Source organism: Branchiostoma belcheri, unplaced genomic scaffold (assembly GCF_001625305.1).
Source record: "Branchiostoma belcheri isolate BF01 breed outbred unplaced genomic scaffold, Haploidv18h27 scaffold8, whole genome shotgun sequence".
Classification (NCBI taxonomy): Eukaryota; Metazoa; Chordata; class Leptocardii; order Amphioxiformes; family Branchiostomatidae; genus Branchiostoma; species Branchiostoma belcheri.
The window spans coordinates 4,304,160-4,321,971 of NW_017804464.1; the positions used below are offsets into that span (position 1 = coordinate 4,304,160).

Sequence of the window (17,812 nt, forward strand, 5' to 3'; positions counted from 1 at the left end):
CCGACATCCACTGAATACGAAGTTGATGTGACGTATTTCATAACCAGTCACGTAGACCAACCTTCATTCTAAAACACCGTCTTTGTACGAATTCTGGCTACCCTACGCAAGGTTGTAAGTTTTGTAATCTTTAGTCTTACATTCTACTCAGACTCAGTGTTTTAAGAATTCTATTTCTGCATTACGGCGTCACTGCTTGGGCCTCAGCTACAATGTGTACTTCATACGGGTGTATCTTGCGTTTCCCACTGAGTACTGCTGGTTAGGTGTTGACGTTAAGACATTTGTAGTATTTGTTTTCAAATATAGATGTCCATATTGTGAATGATATATACGTTTTTGTACAGTGGTATTATTCAGGTTAACGTGTTAGCTGTGTGACTGTTTTAGCTGATTCATTCGTTCTGTAAACGGCATTATATAGCCAATGGGCCATTGCAATGAGTGTGACGCTAAGCAAAATAAATAAGCAATTGGATAAATTCTCAGCATTTCGTGATTATGTATTTTTCTACCGGTACCTGTCTATATGTACTTCATCGAAGTACTTCCCTCTGTCAGATCTTTGTCCTTTGAAACTATCTTGTCCAAACGTAAGGAGTCCCAGTCCTTTTCACCGTGCGCATGCCGATTCAATCACTCTGTTTGCAACATTTCCTCCTCGACCCAGTGATGTCTTTCTTATCAGGCCACGCTCTTTGTTTACTGAGAGATTCAATCATCTTAGTGCCGCTTGCAAATTCAATAACACTGTTGAAATGGAATATATCAGCATTATAACTACGTTTTCCTGTCCAGGACGGCGTCACTGTTCCACATTCAAACCGTCCACATATGAGACGTATCCTTGACACACCTGCGCAGCTACACCATCGCTAGTACCGCACATAGCTTTGAAATTCACCTTCAGCAGTGCCACCTGTACCAGGTGTAAAGATGAGGACGTGTCTCTTCGCAGTGACGTATCTGCTCCTGATCCTCTGTTGCCATGGCAACGCGAGAGACATCTATGTGGGTGAGTCCGATTTCTGGAATATATAACTAGGGGTGCGCAAGGGTGGATATTTGTGACGAGCATGGAAAACGATCGGACATGAAAGTTATAATTAGCTTGGTTTCCCATCTCTTTACTTTGTTTAGTAGAGGTTAGAGGGTGTACAAAATTTTGCCTGGCCCTGTTACTTGACGTTATACAATTGTTGATACCCGTGTATAACAATTTCTTTCTCAAAATGCCATCGCGCATGTAGTTTTCCGAATCTTTGATTTCATGCCATGTAGAGAATATGACAGGTCAGATGGCTACAAGTGTCTTTACCTGTTGAGTTCAGTATAACACTAGAACTTGCAAACTGAATTTCATTTCAGCCATTCTTCAAAGAATTGGGTCATGAATATATAGCATTTAAACACCATTGAGAATCAAGATTGCTAATCTTTCAGTGAAGAGTGCCGATGTTGTGAGTGGGACAAATCTTCACATATCAGATAAAGATTATCTCTCTCTGAAGTGCCGACAAAAACGTGTAATTGCCTAAGTGTTTCTAATGTGTGAAGAGATGGAGCAGAGTTATAGTTGTGCTTATTTCTCATTAACACAGTTTCTCACCCAGTGTCTGTTGTCATCCCTGTGTACATCAGTAGAAGGACAGCTTGTCTGTGTAATACAAAGGTGGCCAGAGAAAGTATACAGTAATCGCCAAGCAGATGTTTCGATGGCTGCAAAATACAGTATCAAATTGGCCATGCAGTATTGGCCAGACTGTATTCATTTGCCACCCAAATTTGTTGGGTACTGCCTGCCCAATTTGATACTGTATTTTGCAGCCACCGAAACATCTGCTTGGAGATTACCGGGAAAGTACTAATTCGCTAGTGCTACTGGAGAATTCGTTGTTGAGAGAATGCGTGACTTTAGATTTAGTCTTCGACTGGTCTGAGTAGCCTGGCTTCTATCGTTTTTGAACCCAAATGCCAACTGTTCTTGGCTTATTCGGGTACGACATTTTGCAGTGACATATGCATGTAGGTGACAGGAGTAGAGCGGACCATGAAATTGCAACATTATGTAACCCAACACCAGTCACCATGTTGGCAGATGACCTACAAAAAACAAGCAAGGACTACTTGCTTTAAGTCACTTCTATATTACTAGTATTTTTCGCAGTGTGAAATACGTCATTCATTAAGAAATTATACTAAAAGAATGTTCCTGTTTTTCTTGATTTTGTTAAATGAAGAAGATCCCCTGTGTTTTTCGGTCACAAAAGATGAATCAGACGGTAGAAAGTCGGTGTCAGTTTTGCCCGACATTTTGTGATGAAGGCGGGACAAGATTTCTCTCCTCCGCCTGAGTGATGATTTATACACAGAGATAATGTCTAACGGAAAACACATCAGTGATTCACGAGGACAAACCGGCTGATGTTATCCAGCCTTAACTAACTTTTAATCATCCCGTAAATGTGCCGCCTTCTTAATTATTCATGTTTAGATCGTCCACAGAGATCTGACAAGGCCTAAAGATAAAGAGTGCATCGTAATCTTGATTGTGCTGTTGTTCTTGACACCTTGAAGTATTACAAGCGAATTTTTTACGCTTCTGTAGGAGTAGTACACACAGGAAGCCAGGAATGCCAACTTGCAGAAGTGACATCTAGCGCTCAGAAGCTGAACGGCAGCCAGGATAGCGACGCCGTCATCTCTGTAGTTTCCGTGGAAACGAACGACAGCACATGCGCACTGGACCAAGGTAAGTCAATCGAGTGCCATGAAGATAGCAAGGCATGTGGGTAGGTCTTGATGAGAGAGAATAACTCAAGATCCACGGCGGTCTGTCACTACGGCATTCTTTCCCATTGCTAGGCGCGTTCTAAAAGGTATCGGGTTACAAGACGCTATTTTGGCCTGTTTTGGACTACCCGTAAAATATTTGAAAATAAACAAATAGTATTTAGTGGTAAGTTTCGTCAAATTGAAATGAAATTATCGTCTTAACATCCTTTTAATGTTAGCTTTTTATGTTAAATCACTGATTTTGTTAAATTTTGCTCAGAAAGACGATTATTTTCGGGTTTCCGAGCACACGTTATGTCATGTTTTTAGGCATACCTCGTTCAAACCTGGCCCCGTGTATTACCCCAGATCCCCGATCTTTGTATTTTTCGACGACTAGGAATAAGATCAAAAATCGTGTTTTAGGGATTTTTTAATTTCTGATTTTAAGTCTAGTTTTTGTCAACATATTGGTGAAAAAATAGCATTTTTTTTACATTTTTCTCACTAAAATACCCATAATTCAAAATTGAGGCCATTTTTTAAAAATCCCTAAAACACGATTTTCGGGACAACCGTTAGGGTCATTTTGAGCCGTAAATGGGGTATGTTTGACTCTCCACGCTTCCAGGTTTGAACGAGTTTTGCAGACATGTCATATCACCCGAAAGTGTGCATTGTGTTATTCATACAGGTGTAAAGAATCATTACAGTATTCAAGGTCACCCAAGGATACGACTATAGCTTCGCTATATGTTACATGTCCACCAAAAATGATAGCGGACATGTACTGTCCAGGAAACTGTTTGTATCTATGGAAAATTGTTGTTTTTTATCTGTTGCAAGGCACTCAGGCAGAAGGGCTTGTTTTGCCGCTTTATGGTAAATGACCGCAGGTGACCCCGAAATGGAACGCGGGTTCGATTCGAATTGCCCAGATCGAACACGATCGAACACAGTTCGGGCTCTATGAAATGTGGGAACTTTGCAGCCCAGATTTGACCACCGTGATCTCGGTTTTGGTATGTAGGCAACTTAAGTGATTGTTGACATAATCAAATTACACAGGATCTGATTTGCATCAACAAGGAAATTCTATAAATCTGTTTCGTTCGATAATAGGACTATGAAACACTTGTAACATATATAACTGAGAACAACAGGAACAAAATTGCAGCTGATAACTGATTGGTTATAATTTTAAAAAAACAATAACCAATCAGAATATGCAATTAGTTATTTTATGGCAATCCTAATGTGCATAGAAACAAGAAAAGTAATTGGCTACTGGAGATTGAATCGACAGTCTGATTGGCTATCGTTTTTTTAAATTAACCAATCAGTTATCAGCAGCAATTTTGCTGTCACCGTCTCACCCTGCAATAATGTTGTATACCGCTAAACGGCGCTTTTGTCACGCTGTCGAGAAGTTCAACAATATGGCGACCATTGGGTTGTTCTGACCTGCAATGCATGGACAGAAACAGGGAGTTATTGCTCAATAAAGGTAATGTTAAGTTAAATTGTATTGTCTTTGTAGTTTATAGACTTTCTAGACGTCAGACGTAACCTTGGACAAGCGCCACACAACTGTTGAAACGCCGTAAAGCGGCTTAAAGTTCCGCTAGCGCCATGTTTATCCAGCCGAGGCAACTCCAATGTGGATAGTAGAGATATTGAACTGGAGTCATAGTTCTCATTCTAGTGCAAGAAAACACAACAAATATGGTGAATTCTGTGCAGTGTTGGGTGGCACAGGCAGCTATGAACATATTCTGTGCAAAGGTTCGGCATGTAGCACCGCGCCTTTGACCGAATAAGCCCAAACCGTCACCGGGTCGGGAGCAATATTTTCTCGGGGGCTAGTGGCGGGGTCTCCCGCAAGAATTCGGGTTGCGCGACCTGGGAAATTTACGCGTTATATTGCATGTCATTATTGCCATCATAGTATGTATTGAACATCTAGGGATACATGGGTCTTCTATTAGGAAGTACAGCAGGGTTATATTGTAAAACTCCAGTAACTTGGGTTGAACTTGAAGTGTAACACAAGAGAAAGGAGTAACTCGAGTCAATTAAGGTTGACTCTGACACCTGGGATCGAACCCGCGCCGCTCGTGCGGTGTGTCAGCTCACAACCAGTGCACAAACCGATTCGGCCAAAAGATCCAGGATCCATTGGGCGGGCAGTTAGTGACGCAACCTCTTGTTTTTTCATCCTTTTTTGCCTGGGTTCTCTGAAATTCATGTTGTCTGGTCTTTAAGACATACGTTTGTTTACTTGGGCCATACATGTAACATTACATCAGAAGTTGTCGGTAGGCTCAGCTTTAATATGGTTATGTGTCCTTTTTTGACTGCCCCGTTTCACATTTCAACTCCAGCTATACAGCAGCACCCTCTCCAAGCCCTGATTCTGCTGGCCCCCTCCCACCCCCATGTTTCTGCGGAGGACCAGACAGACCACGGCTGCCACCAGTGGCTGTGCGCACCTACCAGACAGGCTTGGCCGAACCAGCTCTCCGCTCCGAGGGTACTGGACATGTTCCCATCCCCAGAGCAGCTGGCAACCATGTAGTTTGACGTCATGGAGGCCTACAGATGGAAGTCAGCCTATGTCCTGTACAACAAGCGGTCAGGTAAATGGCATTTTATAATACTATTATAGCAAGTACATGTATGATATGAATATGATGCAACAAGTATGATTTATGCCATAACAACCTTGCGATGGGGTTGATGCCAACTGCCAAGGTCAACTGATGATCATCAACAGACAATAGGCCTGCCAAAGAATTCATACGAATTTTATGGATTTCATACGAATTTACAGCATTCATACAAATTTTACAAAATACATACGACCCATTACAACTCAAGGAAACATACAAATTTCACGAAGTACATACAATCCATTACTAGTACCAGAAAGTTAACATAAAATATGAATTTTATGGAATTAATATGATCCATAACTTGGAAACATACGATCCTTACTGATTTGGTGACCTGCACCTGGGTCAACAAATTAGTAAGGATCTTATGTTTCCGAGTAATGAATCGTATACGTATTCCATAAAATTTGTATGGATTCCTTTAAATTCGTTTGAATTCCATAAAATTCATACAAATTCTTTGGCACCCCCAAACAGCAGAACAAAGCGCAAACATTAAATGCCTGACACAGATTATCTACATGTACTGTCATACCCAGAGTTCTATCGGTGTCTTGAAGCCATGGGGAACATGGTGACAATAAGACGGTGGCACCTGTGGTTCCGGGAAGTTCCCGCCAGGGTGGCCACCCAGGCGGACAGAGACTCTGTGGACGCCATCTTGTCTGACGTTCAAACTTCCAGACGGATCCACATCGTGATGATGACAGATGATGACGTCATTGACGCCATATTAGAACAGGTATCGTTGATACAAAAAATCCAACGGCTAAGATACAGCTTTCAGCTATAACTTTTTATTGGCCCAAGAAAGTAAATGTGGCATATACATTTTGTAATCTCAAAAGTTTCCGATAATTAGCACCAGATTAATCCGTATCAGATTAACTTTTGTAAAAGAAAGACCTTTGATTATGAGAAAAGATATATGGCCTCTGTGTATTGCATCATCTTCTGTTTATTTATTTGATATTTCTTCTTCGTTTATTCAGGCTTTCCACAGAATGCTGCTGACGTCACAGAGTCACTGGATCATCACCAACTTTGTGAGTATAAACATTGATATTAATAGAGGAGCTGGTACATGTAATTCAAGTTGTTCAAATTGCATCCCCATTACAAATATACAACATCTTACTAAAAAAAAAAGGTAGCAAGGATTAGCTACAGAAGTGAAGCAAGATTGGGAATCCATTTGGAGATTTAGTATAGCATGTTACTTCTTTTAGAAATCTTTTAATAAATTAGTACAAGGTACTGTGTATGTACTTGATCTGATCGATTTCCTAACTAACATGTACACTAACAGAGTTGTATTGCAATTTCTTGTTCAAAGGATGCCCATAAGAAACAGCTGGACAGTTTTCGGCACAGTGGAGCCCGCTTCACGTTACTTAGCCTGTTTCCAGACAAATCCACCCCAGGCTCGTCTGATCTGGCACTGACTGGCAGGAACCGGTCTACACCACATCGGAACCAAACAGTACCAGATGGAACACCAAACCGGTTGGATTTGGGACGAACCGGTGAAAAAACATCCATGACTGAACTGGACGGGTTCGGTTTCAGCAAACCTGGACAGAACCTGACCAGACTGGACCGGTGCAGGGATCCGTTGTCCAACGCGGCACTTCTAGCCCGGGATTCAGTGTCCATCCTGGCAGATCTGCTATCCTCCTCGGAAGAGCAAAAAACGTCCAGACCATTTGAAGCCTGGCAGGGACAAGAAAACTGCAGCCAGATAAACCAAAGTTCTGAGGTAGGTCTGATAAAGAAAAATGTGTAGGAAATATACTGTGGATGCACAAAAGAAGTCAGTCAATTCTGTGACATTTTTACATCTTTAAATTTGTCTCGAGTGGGGGTCAGTGGCACAACGGTTAGAGCGTTGTTCTTGGAACCAATGGGTCCTGGGTTTGATACTCACCGTGGTCCGATGTTCTGTCCTTCAGAAAGGCACTTTACATGACTTCCACACCTGTACAGTGGAGTGACGAAGACCGAGCCTCGTAGGCTAATCTGTCTAAATGTGTGCCAAAAACACACCATGGATTTGGTATGCCAATGTGACAACATCTACACATTTGCCACCAAGAGCCGTTGAATTTAAAAAAAAAATTTGTCATGGTAAAAAATCTTACATGCATATTTCTTCTCAGGTCAAGTTTCGTGGTGCCAGTGGGGATGTGTCGTTTGACGGCTGTGGCAAGAGAACTGACGTCAACATCTACATCCACGAGTACAGCGATGGCATGGAAAAAGAGGTAAGAAAACCTACAAGATTTCATACCTTCTCGATCATTTTAACCTATCTGTACACAAAGTTTTATATTACCTCTTCCAATTCCTTTTCCTTTCGAACTTTGCTACATGGTTCTGTGGTGTATTGTGGGGTCAGATCTGTATGTTTTCCTTTTGCTCTGTTTCTTTTTATTCTTCTCCAAATAAATAAGGTCAATGACCTGTAATCATGTTGCAATTTTATAGCAGGAGGGATTTAGACTCCTGTGAGTCCTGTCACCATAATTATATATGAATGTGTTTGAGTAACAGAGCAGACCATATGCAAACATAATATGCATTTTCTTTGCAAATGTTATCTTTCTAGTAATGTTTACCAAAGGAAACATATTGTTTTTGCTCAGTTTCTTCCTCTTCTTCTTCTCCAAACAGTGACCTCTGACCTGAGCAATGACATGATTTGTTGACGCTTGTCACCATGGTGACTGGTGTTGGGTTACATAATGTTGCAATTTCATGGTCTGCTCTGCTCCTGTCACCATATACTACTAGTGTAAATGTGTTTGAGTGAGAATTAACAGAGCAGACCATGTCCGAAGATAAACATTATACATTTGCTTTGCAAATGTTACTTCTCTAGTTTTTCTATTGTTCTTCTGTGTCAAAAGGTCACAATTCTTTTTCATTCTATGATTCGTGTTTTGGATTGCACTTGCAGGTAGGGTCCTGGAAGACAGATGGCGCTGTTGATATGAACTCCACCATTGGTTACGTGGAGATGAACAGTCTTCTGGGAGGACGGCACCTTCAGGTCTACGGTTACCTGGTGAGTAAGAAATGGCTAGGAGTGTGCTAGGCTTTTAACGTTTAATGGAGGAAGTAAAAGCAAATGCAGATTGTACTAAGTTGAGCTGACTGGCAAGTTTTTTTTCAGACATTAAAATTGCAAAACTGCAAAACAATGCTGTTTTTTTTTGCATTGAAGGGGTTTGGAAGCAGTAAGATGGGACAGTCTGAAAATGTTGATATTCATGGTAGCAAAAGTTTGTCATCTAAGAAAAGTGGAATGTTCGCAGTTGTGTTGTGGCAGGTGCAGCAAAAGAAAGTCAGAAAATTATTTTTTCATGATAATGATAAAGTAGAGAAGTGAAAAGTACAGTGAAAAGTTCAGTGATTTACAGTATTTCCTATACAGATAGCATAGAATCTATACATGATATTATCGTATAGCCAGAAGAAGTTGACCAGTCAGAAGGCTCCATTTTCCATGGGTTATAAATAATAAGACAGTAACCTCAAAAGTGGTCAATTATTAGAATAACTGACCACTTTTTGGACCATACCATTGTACAGGGGACAGGACACTAACAGTATTGTTGTTTGCTACGCTCACTTAGTGGTTTATTCAGTGGTTATCGCACCTGACCAGGGATTATCTCACCATATACACCTCGGGGCGGGGCATTAACCCTTTATTATCACACCTTTCAGAGTAAACCCTTTATCATAAAGAAGAAACACGCTAATGCGGAGGGTCTGACCGGGCGTGACCGTTACGAAGGTTTTATGCTTGATATGACCGACATGTTGGCCGCTCGGTTAAACTTCACCTGGAACCTGACCATGGGTACTGACTACAAAGGTGCCATAACATCGGGAAAGGTGGGTCTTCATCACTTAGAGATGAAATAAGAAGTGTGTTTTCCTGTAACATTGCCTAGGTTAAAAAAAATGTAATAGTTGTGTTTCCTGTTTCAGTCTTGAAAAAATTAGGGTCAGTACGTAGGGATTATCTTTTTTCCTTTCTTTTTTTTATTAGACTTTGGCAATCTGTAGTGATCCAACTTGTGATCCAACTTTACATACACTTTAACCAAGTAAAACTTGCATGAGGACACTTATATGTCGGAAACAAACTGTACAATGTTTCATCACTCACGTGTCAGGTCATGGAGCTAGAAAAGGTCGATCAGCTCGAAAAATTTATGTCCCTTGCAGGAGTCCACCCCCAAAAAAGGCTAGGGTCTGCATTTTTTTCTAGGGTCGGTCAGGAAACAGGAAACACAACATTTTTTTCCTAGGCCTAAACACACTTCTTCAGTACCTGAGTACGAGTTCCTTCCACAGTCAGTCTAAATATTGTCTTGTATAGTACGTACTTTGGAGCCAGTGTAAAGAAGTTGGCAAAAATGTTAGCTTTGTATTCTACCTGTTAGCTGAAACAGAGACATTTGCATGCACTCAGGAATTTGAGACCCTCTGTTGACAGCTTGTATCTAGAAGCAAAGAATTGATGAAAAGTATAACTAACAAAAGCCACTTTTATTTTATGTTTATGTTATACTTTATGTCATCTTTATGTTAACATTTGTATTATGTTTTATGAGCAGTGGATTCACATAAGCACAAGTGCTTCCTATCCAATGCTCAAAAATCCATGTGAATAAAATAAAAAATAAATAAAAATAAAAATAAAAAATAACTAACAAAACTAGAACACAAAATGGCGACCCAAATTCTTGATTTGCATATTGTGCAAATATGAAAGAAATGATGTTTATTTCACTATTTGTCTCTACAGCGTAAATTAGGTGATTAAAACTGACAGCCCTTATGGCAATATTGTGCCAATGCACAATCTCTGTCAAAAGTCATCAACAAACATTTTTTTCTTATCCTTTCTGATGGTTACAGTACGACTTCGTGTTGTTCCCGATGTCCATACGCTCGCGCCGCATGAAAACGATGCAGCTGTCCATCCCTCTGCGCACACGTGGATACTTCCTGACCATGAAGAAGTCAGACCGTCGTCTCCCCGGCATGTTCCAGTTCATGGCACCCTTCTCTAAGAGGGTAAGAATAATCTCCAAGCAGATCATATGGTGGCAAAACAATATCCATTGGCCACGAGGAGTGTCCATACCTTTGGTGACAAATGGACATTCCTCTCGCCAATGGATACTGCCTTGACACCGTATGATCTGCTTTGAGATTAGGAAACGAATATGATCAATGTTTTAAAAAATGGTTTGCAGAAATAAAACTAAGAGTCAAGTAAAAATAAAGAGTATCTTCTTCATGGCTCCTTGCAACTCTTCATAATAAGTTTCAGATCATCTGTAGAACTGCTTATAGCAGTTGTTTTGTACAATCTGTGATTGTTCTTTGTTCATAGCAGTAGTTTTTGTATGATCTATCTGACTGTAGGTCTGGCTGTGCTTTGTGGCTGCCATCGTGTCTGTGAGTCTGGTGCTGGCCGCCAACAATCGCTACAACCCAAACGAGTGGGGCATCGCGGCAGCACGGGGAGCTGTCTCCCAGGACCAAGCCAACAACCTCAACCTCCCTAACAGCCTCTGGTGGGTTACATACAGCCTAGCACTCACACTAACAAGTTTTGCACATATGATTCTTATTTGAACAGGCTTTTAATTCAGATAACAAAGTCAGATAACAAAGTCTTAGGTTGCGTTCTGTGCAAAAAAATTGGTATATGTAGTCTCCCACATGGCACTTGTGACCTCAAAGTACCACTAAAGGCTTGCAGCTTGAAGAAATGACCCTGAGTTTGCCTGAATGTGTTTAAATTGTTTTCTATCCAGGTCCACCTGGGGTGCAGCTGTGGGGCAGGGTCCAGAGTTCCTGCCTCGGTCCTATGCAGGGAGGGTGGCTGCCGGGACCTGGTGGTTCTTCGTGCTTGTGGCCATAGCATCTTACACAGGTAAGTAAGGAAAAGCTTATTGTAACGTTTAAAGTAACGATGATACGAGACATGCAAAAAGAAGTTAGCAATGTCAAGCTACATAGGTGGTTAGAAAAGGTAACACCGTAGACCCCTCCCTGAGTGCTCTTGGGCTGCAGTGAAAATGTTGTTGTGCCACCATTTTGATTTTCCATTAATCGTTGCAAAGTAGCAAACTTTAAATCTTGTAGCAGCCTCTTCCTTACTTTAGCGCAAGCTGTAGGTAATCATCATGAATTTAGCATAGAGCGTTACTGACTCTGTCATTCTGGAACAAAGTATCAGGACTCCTCAACATACAGATATCAATCCTCCACTGTTGAACATAAACTTTAGGCCATGCCAATTTGATTTCTTGGTTCTCAGATTTTTTCAGAAAAAAATATGAAGCGACAGGGTGAAAAAAAAAATAAAAATAGAAACAGGCCTAAGCATCCTATGATAGCCCAAAATGCTATGATAGGAGCCATGAAGTCAATCTACCAGGCTGGTTTGTACTTCATTGAATTTTAAACTTTTAATAAAACCACTGCATTGATAGATGGGAAAACTGTAGCAACTGGGAAGAGAAGGGACTTTCTTCAACTGTTGGGGTCAAAATATGAGCATTTCAGAGTTGATTCAGAGCCTGAAATGTTTTTATTTTTTTACAAATCAGAAAAAAAATGAAGCGGGCGAATCTGAGAACCAACAAATGAAATTGGTGTGGCCGTACAACATGATCCACACACATACACTTTTTGAGCCTTCATAAAACATTGTCCTTCCAGTGGAATACAATGTTGAAATCACAGCCTTTTTTTCAGCACCGTGGACAGCACCATAATGTCAGTGAGCCCAGAGTAGGTCCCTCCCATACCTGTGTTCTTGAAACCATTTTGCAGATATTGAGGAAAAGTGTGTTTTCTTTCAGCCAACTTGGCGGCCTTCCTGTCACAGGCCTCTGTTCAGCAGGAGATCAAGACCCTGTTTGACCTTGCTGAACAGGAAGACGTTCCTTACGGGACCTATAAGCATTACAGTATCGTGTCATTTTTCAAGAAGTCCAAGGAGGAGCCATACAAGACCATTGGAAGATACCTCACTGAGAATGCAGGTAAGTCTTTTACCTCGCTTAAATATGATCATCATATTTACTTCGTACATTGCATTGAGGGGCAGGTATTCCCATGGATGAATAACCTGCCCTTCATCTATTAAAAAAGTTTTCCAGAAGAATTTCGATGGTGTTCTTTTGTATGGTGTAGTGCAGGGGAGCAAGGGGCATTAAGCTCCAGTCCTTAAGGCACTTAGGAAGGTATAGGTAGTCCAATCTCCAAGCAGATGTTTCGGTGACCGTAAAAGACTGTATCAAATTGGCCAGGCAGTATTCATTGGCCAGATTGTATCCATTTGCCACATAGATGGCCAACGGATACTGCCTGGCCAATTTTTACAGTCTTTTGCGGCTGCGGAAACATCTGCTTGGAGATTATAGGTAGACAGCTAAAGCATCTAGACATCTAGGTCAATAAGAACCTGAACTTACATACTTGTCATACCAGTGAAAGTGAACAAAACCACCTGAATATTAAATATTGAGGAAAATGACTTGTGTTATATCATGTTTGTTGTAAATACTACTGTAACTACTGGCTTTTAGAAAGTATTGTAATGAAATCCACAATTCAGCGAAATGGCTGCGAGTGATTTTAACCTCAATAAACCATTCATACAGATTCTGTAGATTTGCCTGAACAATAAACTGAATGCAGTATAATGATATCTTGTCTTAAAGGCAGTGAGAATGTCACTAACATGTGTATTGTTGTAAAGTTTAAGCTTTTTTCCAACACAATTAATGAACTCCATAAAAAACCATAAATTTGCGGTCAATCTCATCAACTTTCGTCAGATGTGTGATGCACTTGCTGACTCTCCAGAAGTTGGAAACGTGATGACGTCAGGAGCGCATTGCTTAGCTTTTGGAGATTCAGAAATTGCATCACACATCTGACGAAGGTTGATGAGATTGACCGAAAATCTATGGTTAGTTCCTTTCTTGTGTAATGGAACAAAGCTTGAACTTTTAACTACTAATATTGAACACAGATGAGCTTTCATTCTAACCCGTGTATTGTTGTGATAACAGACCAGGTTCTGACAGCCGATTCCCGTCAGGCCATGGACCGGGCTATCAAGGGTGACTACATCTTCATCTCACCCACCACCTACGAGTACGAGATCCTTAAAGAGAGGTGCGACATGGTCATCCTGTCCAGCGACTACTTCTTCAAGTTTCAGGTGGCACTTCCGTTCCCGCTGGAGTCACCGTACGTGCCAGAGGTCAACCTGGCCCTGATGCACATGGCTCAGGATGGAGAGATGGACCTTCTGGAGAACAGGTTTGTCATCATCGTCTAACTGTTGCTTTTGAGTCAGTGTGGGGGATGGTACTCTTCTTTTAACTACCCAAAACCCACAAATTTTGGAAAAGGTGGGACATTACATCTTTCATGGTTTACAAAAGAGAAATCAAACCCCTCAGACATAGTTTTAGATGTAGTTTCAGAAAATTACCTTTTATTACGTAGATTTTGAGTGGGAATACATAGCCAGGAAGATTGTCTCTGAAAATAAAAAGGATCAGTTATATGGCTGAGCGTCATATATATCGCTAGAGCTTGCCCATTCATATTATGTACATGTATGACACCTATATACATCTTTGGTATGATACAGTAACTGTAATGTTAACTCACTTTATATATTTTGCAGTTTTCGCGACCACTTCTGCACCACAAATTTATCCTTACCGCAAACAAATGATTTGCTGACTTTCTTTCTTCTGCACCTGCCACCACTGCATACATATAGTAACTTGATCATCTACATTTTTCTTAGACCGCAAAATTTTGCTACCCCCAAAAAACTGTCTCAACTCAACTCAAATCAAACTGTCTTTTAATCCAACAGGTGGTTCAACAAGAAGAAGGACCACTGCAAGTCTGACAAGGCCAAGAGTCAAGGTGTTCTGGGAATGGACAACTTTGGTGGGCTGTTCTACTTCCTGGTGATGGGGATGGGGGGTGCCATGGTGGTGTTCTTTGTGGAGTGGATCTGGTTCATGTTTCAGCGCCCGGCCGACGGGTCCAACTCCGCCTACTCACAGCCCAACAAGAACAACAAAAATAACAACACAGCCGTGGTGTAGGGATGTGTACCTAAACGTTACATCAGGTACAGGTACAAAGGATCAGGTACAGGTCCGAACCTGAACCTGTACCTAAACAATTTCACCAATTAACATGCTCTTTTGAACTCCTTCAACAACGAGAAAAACAGTAACAAACTAGAAAGGCCGACATTTGCTTGGGAGCAAATACAGCATATTTCAGTCCATCTTCCTCCCACACAAAAGTGGACTATTCCAAACTTACCCTCCATATGGTATGGACTGAAATATAACTAAGATGTTTTTGTTTTCATCTCCTACCAAGTGGCCTCATGCAACTCAAACTGACCAAAGTGACATCTAGAGGGAGCATAACTAATATGCAACAGATCTTTCAGCATGTTTAACACTGTCAGTGTGTAACACAAACACACAGTCCTGTCTCTGGGACCCATGGGGGACCAGCTATTTCCCTATTTTAGGTCACAGATAAGCATATAATTAGTGTAACTCTGTACAGGTACAAGTACAGGTACTGAGGGATTAGGTATTTTGGACCTGTACCTAATCAATTTTTCCGGTACAGTATCGGTACAGCGTACAGGTACACATCCCAGCCGTGGTGTAAGATGGAAAAAGTGGGAAAATGTTTTTTTGCCTGTTCAACTTAGGGCTCTAGCCAGCACCAATTTTTCCTGAACTTTTTCAGTGTGTGACAGACAATTTTTTAAAATCAATCCAACCTAGACAGACAATATTAACAAAATCTTGGGTAAAAATATCAACCCAAGACATCCAAAGGACCACCAACGATCACTCTCAACATCATGATTTGCCTGACTCAAAATGCAGGAAATTGTGTCTTTGAAGGCTTGAAAATCCAAAAGTTTCCCAGAGGAAGCATGCCCCCAACCTGAGCCTGCAAAAAAGAAAGTCTGATAAAAAAGCCTATAAAAATATTCAAAAAATAAGCCAAACCCCAAACCTCTGCTTGGAGAGTAGCATATGGATATGTGTATAACTTACCTAATACAGTATGTGACCCCTTGAACTTCACATATATTTACATGAGATCATTATACATGTAATATCTAAGATGATGATGAGTGGTTATATCATAATTATACCTTTTACATGACAGAGAATAAAAATGTGTCATTCACCAACAAAACAGGACAAGGAGTTTGTAGCCTGTCTATTAATGCTGAATATGGCTACTTTGTTCAACAGAGATGCCATTAACTCATGTTTACTTTTAGCTTGCTCTGGCTAGTATTAAGACACATGTATATACTACAAGATATAAGATAATGTACGTATTATATATGTGTGTGTGTGTGTTAAATGTTAAGTGTTGATTAATTGGAACGAAAACAGTGTGCAATATGGAGTACTAGTGTTGCTATAAGGTTTGTTGCTGTATGTAAGGCCACAGCAAGTGAATTTTATCTCTGACATCCTCACAGGTATGGCTCTTTTGTATTGTGTTAGACTCTGTCGAAATTTGCTCGATGACTTTCTCCCTTTTACAAAAGCAAATGTTTTGCGGCCATTATTTATATCAAATGAAATAAAAGTAAGTAAACATTTGTGCCATACACAAGTGGGTTTGGGTACATGTTGGAATCATTACTAGTCAGTGAACCTTTATATCAGCTGATTACCTCTATTAGACATATTTGCTTGACATTTGAATTTCTTCATTACACGATCACAAGTATGTGAATGTTCCGAATTGTTGGTCTCGAAACAAAAGTGTTTGATAACAGTTCAGTGGAATGTGCAGAAACATTCGGTGTATTAAAGATCTATTAAAGAGGATCCGTTTTCCATATCAATTCATCAAGTCTTCTGGTGTTTAAACTGAATACACTGTCTGCATCTTAACATTATCTAATGCCCATCCAAGTTTGCCATAGTGTTTGACAGGGTCAGTCTTAATCATGACGATAATGCAGATGATAATGCAAAGTTATATATTAGTATTCGTCGTCCTTTGGTTCTCTTCACTGTGTAGTTGCGCCATCTGATCTAGCGAAATGTATTCGATGTGCAGTGTATGTTACAGCCCTATTGAATGTCGAATTTCGAAATGTCGAGCTTTATGTGATATGAATAAAAGAGAGTCACAATCAAACGTGTGGTAATTTGTACAAACAAGGAATAGTTTTTTTTGTTTATTTGGCGAGTTACTTATATCAAGGACATAATGTCCTTGCTTATATCTAGCGAATAAAGGGGAATAAAATCGGATATAAAACTGGAAAAAAAGAGCGGCCCGATGGGCAGCAGAAGACCCAATCTGAGGTAATTTCATACATAGATATGATGCTTGACCGCATATTAGTTCTGAATTCACATCTTAAACAATCGTCCTTATATTATTTTTAGACATTTCCATGTGAATAAAGTTTCCATCCGCCATCACAAATGCCTGCAGTCGACTATAAGGAAACGCCGCAGTGACAGGAAACGGTACTGCAGTTACTGGCCACCATCTCCCACCGTCACAATCGGACTTGCTTCCTCGTAGTGTCTGGTGCCGTAAAATGCTCTTTAAAATTAAGAGCTCGGCTGGGAGACTCTGTCCGAAAGGCGACACATTCATCGCCTATTACTGTTTCATAACATTGTAAACGGATGTACCCGGGAATGCCTTTAAGTTACCGCATGTTGATTTGATCATATGGATGTCACAGGATGACATCCACATCATCATCATCATCATCGGACGGCTGCGGAGCAGGCGATCACAAGTCCATTCCACGTACGTCGGTCAGCAGCCAGCGCGGCAATCCTGTCAGGGCTCAGGTCACCTTCCGTATCCCCCAGCAGGTTCTGGATGTAAGTCAGATAGTTTGCCCTCTGGCGTCCAGGACGCCTTCTGCCGTGGGGCGGAACGTAGAGGGCATAAGTCCTGAGTGGTTCCTCTACAGGCATCCTGAGGGCATGTCCGATAAAGCGCAGTTGCCGTTGTCTCACTCTGATGATGAGAGGCTGTGTGTTCGTGGTTTTGTATATTTGGTTGTTGCTTACATGGTCTGTGCGCTTAATGTTCAACATGATTCTGAGGCAAGATGTAGCAAAAGAGTTTATCTTGTCCTCTATGTCGCGCGACAGCACCCAGGTCCACATGCGGAAGAATTTTCGTCCGTTTCCAAAAAAAAAGTTTTCGGCCTTACTGCAAATCGTAAAAAGCAGCTGCAAAATGAACAAATATATGCC

General features: G+C 40.9%; 1 protein-coding gene across 2 annotated transcripts; it reads left to right on the forward strand.

The window, feature by feature from the left end:
* Nucleotides 1–928: 928 nt before the first annotated feature.
* On the forward strand, nucleotides 929–16,037 carry LOC109486117 (glutamate receptor ionotropic, kainate 2-like). Of its 2 annotated transcripts, XM_019789816.1 has the most exons (15): nucleotides 929–1,015; nucleotides 2,609–2,752; nucleotides 5,160–5,414; nucleotides 5,990–6,192; nucleotides 6,443–6,496; nucleotides 6,787–7,209; nucleotides 7,610–7,714; nucleotides 8,410–8,517; nucleotides 9,183–9,353; nucleotides 10,386–10,544; nucleotides 10,899–11,050; nucleotides 11,294–11,412; nucleotides 12,347–12,529; nucleotides 13,565–13,817; nucleotides 14,389–16,037. In XM_019789816.1, the coding sequence occupies exons 3-15, from the start codon at nucleotides 5,363–5,365 to the stop codon at nucleotides 14,624–14,626; spliced, it is 2,220 nt and encodes a 739-aa protein (XP_019645375.1). In that variant the 5' UTR covers nucleotides 929–1,015; nucleotides 2,609–2,752; nucleotides 5,160–5,362; the 3' UTR covers nucleotides 14,627–16,037. The 2 variants fall into 2 exon arrangements, with proteins under 2 accessions (XP_019645375.1, XP_019645376.1); XM_019789817.1 differs by lacking the exon at nucleotides 929–1,015 and having other exon boundaries at nucleotides 2,463–2,752.
* Nucleotides 16,038–17,812: the final 1,775 nt, after the last annotated feature.

Bases quoted from the DNA above. Each gene is read 5' to 3' on its own strand.
- LOC109486117 (XM_019789816.1), top strand. From the start codon at position 5,363: ATGGAGGCCTACAGATGGAAGTCAGCCTATGTCCTGTACAACAAGCGG. The intron at 5,415-5,989 runs GTAAATGGCATT...TGTCATACCCAG, and splicing joins CCTGTACAACAAGCGGTCAG to AGTTCTATCGGTGTCTTGAA. The intron at 7,715-8,409 runs GTAAGAAAACCT...TTGCACTTGCAG, and splicing joins GCGATGGCATGGAAAAAGAG to GTAGGGTCCTGGAAGACAGA.